Below are 5,395 nucleotides of genomic sequence, written 5' to 3'. Positions count from 1 at the left end.
GGAACTTCCGCCCAAAGGCGCACGCCACTTCCTGCCGTGTTCTAAGAGAACTTCCGGTTGCTCTCTTTCCCCCCCCCCTTCCCGGCTCCTCTTCCGCTTAAAAAACAACAACCCAACAACACTTTTCTGCCTCTACGCTCACAGAGATATATTCTCTGTCGCTGTATTCGCTAGTATTCAGCTGGTTTTTAATTGTTTTGTGCAATGTGTCGCAGTTCTTGTAACGTGGTTCTTACAGTGAGCCGCACTAGGATCCCTTTGGGGAAGAAAGGTGGATGTTAACTTTGACATAAAAAGAAGAAATAATATTTTTTAAATGTCTCGCGGGGCGGAATGGGAGAGCTGCTCGTAATAATAATAATAATAATAATAATTTATTATTTGTACCCCGACCATCTGGCTGGGTTTACCCAGCCACTCTGGGCGGCTTCCAACATTAAAATGTCACACATTAAAAACTTCCCTAAAGAGAAATAAATGGAGACATTCTAAAGTAGTTGTGATAAATTACATTAGTTACAGAATTACCGAAACAAATAATAAAATGTATCTGAGTATACCGTGTGTGTTTCAGCTTCCGACTATAAATGTATTCCTTTTTTTACTGTCATTCTTTTACTCTGTCTTACTATCCTTTGTTTTACTGATCAAATCTACTGTGATCAAATATACCATATCCTGCCTTTAAAATTAGTGTATCTTTTCTATATAACTTGCATCTTTTTATAACTAAATGAAAAGAAAAACTTTGTTTCACGCCGGCTGCTGTTGTCAATACTATAAAAAGGCGTAAAAAAACTTTCTGTTGCTTTTGGTGTAACAGAATAACGCAGCTCCCTTCAAGCGGTCCTGCCGACCTGAATTTCTTTATCGTATCTCTGAGGATCGGGGGCCCCTTTCAACGTCCGCCGGAAGTTCAGCCTAAAGGGCCACTCTAGGGTGCGCGACGCTATCGTCCTGCGCGCGGTGCATTGCGGGAGTACCTCGCGTGTGTGTTTGCAGGGGAGTGGGAAAGATGGCGGACGCCTTTGGGGACGAGCTGTTCAGCGTGTTCGAAGAGGACCCTGCCGCCGCTTCCGGCTCGAAGAAACCGAAGGGGACAGCTGAGGCGACTGCCGCTGCCGCTGCTGTAGGCAAGGCCGGGTGAGGATCCAGGGGAGAGCTTGAGAGGGAGAGGCGGAAGGGCGAAGTTCCACCGTCCCTATGGAGATGGCTGCGTTTTCGCGGGTTGTTGGACGCAGGCAAAGGAACGCACTCGAAGTGCCCTGGGAAACAACTAGAGGAGGAGGCTGCAGTTCCCTGTTCCTGTTAAACGTTTCTCCGTCATTGTGTTCTTGTTCAGTCGTTTAGTCGTGTCCGACTCTTCGTGACCCCATGGACCAGAGCACGCCAGGCACTCCTGTCTTCCACTGCCTCCCGCAGTTTGGTCAAACTCATGTTGGTCGCTTCGAGAACACTGTCCAACCACCTCGTCCTCTGTCGTCCCCTTCTTGTGCCCTCTCCATCATAGGGGATCGTTAACTTTCCTTTGGGAGCACCACACACATCATCCCAAAGCGACTTACAAACCCCACATAGATACATTACAGCCGAGGGGCAGGGATACATTAAAAATATCCCACAGGCCTGATTATAGAGGGAAGCTTTTGCCTGGCACCTAAAGATATATCATGGCGCCAGAGGAGCTTCCCACATGTGGAAGCGTTTCCCTTTCCCCCACAATAATCTTCTCTGAAGCCTCACTTGAAGCTTGACACCTACAGGGTTAGCTTCACTGTCCCCACAGTATTTCAGACTGTGTTGCCTGCAGCAAATAACAGCAAATTTGGAATGAGTTCTGCAACCCCCTCACTATGGGATAACAGATGAGACATTTCCTTCTGGTAGAAATTTTAGAGATGTTAACAACTGGCCCTGGGAATATGAATGAATTCCAGAGGAGGGGGGGATATGGAAAATTGTTAGAGAAATATTGTTAGAGGGTGTATACATGGAAAAACCAATAAAAATATTTTTTTAAAAAAACAATTGCCCTGTTGCCTTTAGTAGTGTCAGATAAGTGATGGGCCCACGGCCAACCAACTCTGGAGATGCTGGGTTTTTGCAGCTTGTTCTGGGAATAGTGCATGTAAACTCCACCAGGTCATGGCCTCATCTGGCAGCTTTCTTCCTTCCACATGATTTTTACCATTTGCAAATGTCAGTGGTTATTACAGAGAGAACTTCATATCTGAATCTCAGCATGAAGCATCATTTAAAGAAATAGGAATGTAGCATTTCATATCCTGTTGGAAATCTGTTGAGCTTTGTTTAGATTTTGAGAGTTTACTAACATTGACCCTTTTTGTCGATTGGTTTTTCAGGAAACGATCAGATGGCAAATCTGCAGCACCCTCTAAATTTCCAACAAAAACTAAACGAGATGCAGAGGTTGATAGCACAGACATTCCAGTTTTTGAAAAGAAGCCAAAGTTGGAAGATACCACCACGGAAGATCTCAGGTAAGCATGTTAGAGGCTTGAATGGTGGCATGATAACTGGCCAGCAAAGATTACAAGCACCATAATTGAGCTTTCATAAGTTTTGTAAGCATTTGCTCATATAACATTATTCTGCCATAAATAATCATATGAAGGAAAGCATGTTTGAAAACTTTGTGCCATGAATACTTGTCCTCTTGCTTAACCTAAAGGAAAGACACAGCTTGGAATTTTAGGACAATGGAATTAAAACTGCTTCAGTTGAATGCTGTGATATACTTTTTCTGTTGTGTTTTGTTGACTAACAAATTGAGTTTTTATCTATTGCATTTATATAATCACCTTTTTTGCAAACTTGTGATGGCACAAGTTCTCTGGTCGAGGCTTCTTTTGTCTTTGTCTTTATTATTTTGGCCAGGTACTCATGAATTAATATTTGTTGCTGACACTCAAAAGTATCATTCCTCCCCCCCCCCCAATGCCAAATAAATATACAGTCATATCTTGGGTTACAGACACTTCAGGTTGCACATTTTTGGGTTGCGCACCGCGCCGAACCCGGAAGTAACAGAACAGGTTACTTTCAGGTTTTGGCGCTCATGCACGCGCAAAACCGCTAAATCGCATGCGCAGAAGCACTGAATCGCAACCCGTGCGTGCGCAGACACGGCACTGTGGGTTGCGAACGTGCCTCCTGCACAGATCACATTTGCAACCCAAGCGTCCACTGTAATGTGTTTTCTGATAAATTTGAACTAAGTAAATGAATATATGATGTAACCTCCTAATTATGTATCAATTGCGTTAATACAGTGGTACCTCGCAAGACGAATGCCACGCGCAATGAAAAACTCATCTCGCGATTCTTTGTTGCCTCGCAAGACGAAGATTTTTTTGCCGCTTTTTTCCCGCCTGCTGTTTGTTTCCGCAAGACAGAAATTTTCGTAAGACGGCACGACCCACGGGACGAATTATTTTCGTCTTGCGAGGTACCACTGTACATATTTGAAGGGAGTTCTCCTGTCCTGGCTGACAAGCTACTTATAGTGCAGTCTTTACCACAACTCAATTTCCAGTCTCCTAAGGTTAGCCCTATGAATAATTATTGCATGGGCACCTGCCCACTTCTCTTCTTGGCTTTCCTCTTCCCCGAAATATCATAGACTGTTACCCCAGTGAGTAAGACTCTGTACTGTTGTTTCCTTGAAGAGCAGGATGATTAGTTTGCTTTATTCTGAACATTTTGATTTTCCTGCTGCTTTTAAAGATTTACTGTTTAAGTTTAAGGGTTCTTAACATTATGTGATTAGCCTCTCTGATAAAATGCTTGAGGGACAGGGTGTACATTGGAACAATTAACGAATGTTTATCCATCTTTAAAAGGCTAGGGCAGATAACTGGGATGCTACTATGATGCTAGTTGGAGGGGGGAAGAGCAGAGAACATGCAGGAGTGTAGCACAGGTTTTTATGGTGCTTTGAGCCTGGGGCATTCATCACTTGCCCCAGGGGACAAGATGAGTGGCAAATTGTCTTGCAGTTTTTTAAGCTGGCTCCAGAATTGACATACTGTGGGAAATGTGTAATAATGATTGTACTAGCTAAGGGGTTGACAAGCATTGTTTTTTCATAGTCCTTAATCAGGATATCATGATAATTACTTAAACCAACTACCTTCATAAATGTATGGGGTATTTCATTAATAATTGCTAGTATTAATTTACACTTTTCCTTTCAGTTTGGCAGACCTGATGCCAAAAATAAAGGTACAAGCAGTTGAGACTGTTGAAGGTTGTACACATGAGGTGAGTGTAATGTCGGTGGTTGTTATATTTTGTTGCATATGTTACTACTTGTATGAATTTCCTGGCTCTTATAGTAGATACTTTAAAAACTCTGCTTTTAGTAATGTTTTGATGTTACATTTTAAAATGAAGTACTGCACTTTTCTCTATAGGAGCAAATCAATCACGTACATTGGGGAAAATTAAAGGAGGATATAGTTGGCCGCCTTTGCAATGAGGGCTATCTTTGTCTCAGTGATGTGTGCTCCTTGATGTTAAGTGTCTGAAAATGAAAACAACTGAGCTGCCCTTTGTCTTCATAGCCCCCAGCATTCATCTATATATTTGTGTCCTTGTTTCATTTGTTGGCTAAACTAGAATATGCTGGAGAACAGAGAGTGACTTATATAGGTAAATAGTTGATATACATATAATTGATGTTGGGGGCTGTTTTAGATATTAATAGTTAAACAGGGGGGAAAGGGCAAAGTTTTAAAGCTTTATCTCACTTGCCTTTTTAAAAAAATGCACCCATAAATCTCACCGTACTAATTTGCTGCAAATGTCTTTCCTCTGCCTCTCCATTAGAGTCAGTTGTCACATTTTAGCTTCAAACAATATCATAATTGTTACCATTTTTATTTGAAATGTGCCTGGAGTAACTAGGATGTTAAATAACAAGTTAATTTTTTTAAAAAAATTTTTTTTAAAGGTATTGCACTGGCATTGGATAGAGCCAATTGCTTGTGGTAGCGTTTATTGATGAAGAATTTGTTTGAGATAGGTTTGTTTCTGAAACAAAGGGTTGCATGCAACAACGTTGTCCCATTAGCACAAGGACTTCCACCTGCGCACTGGACCTTCATCTTCTCTTCCTGCGCTTCTCTGTTCTGTTTGGGAGGGGTGTGGGGAGAGGAGTTGGAGAGTTCTCATTGCACTAAACAAATTTGTTGGATACAACCCAAAGGCATTGGGAGCTTTGTTACTGAGGGAGAATCTAACATACTTTCTGAGCAATGTTTTAGCAGTGTCTTCATTCAGTTCTTTGCTTTTTCTGCCAATTGTAAAATGTCTTAGAAGATCAGTGGTGGGAGAGGAGTACAGGTTTGAAAGGTAGCTGCAAATGTGCAGG

General features: G+C 42.2%; 1 protein-coding gene across 1 annotated transcript in view; it reads left to right on the top strand.

Annotated features, from left to right (window-relative positions):
- The first annotated feature begins 978 nt into the window (after window positions 1–978).
- Window positions 979–5,395, top strand: part of MTREX (Mtr4 exosome RNA helicase) — a 48,931-nt gene continuing 44,514 nt past the window's right edge. The window contains exons 1-3 of the mRNA XM_035100579.2: window positions 979–1,143; window positions 2,364–2,501; window positions 4,218–4,284. Coding sequence (XP_034956470.1) covers window positions 1,016–1,143; window positions 2,364–2,501; window positions 4,218–4,284 — 333 coding nt within the window. The 5' untranslated portion in view covers window positions 979–1,015. The remainder of the gene's footprint in view (window positions 1,144–2,363; window positions 2,502–4,217; window positions 4,285–5,395) is intronic.

Source organism: Zootoca vivipara, chromosome 11 (genome assembly GCF_963506605.1).
Source record: "Zootoca vivipara chromosome 11, rZooViv1.1, whole genome shotgun sequence".
In the NCBI taxonomy this organism is placed as follows: domain Eukaryota; kingdom Metazoa; phylum Chordata; class Lepidosauria; order Squamata; family Lacertidae; genus Zootoca; species Zootoca vivipara.
This window is presented reverse-complemented; position numbering and strand designations above follow the sequence as displayed.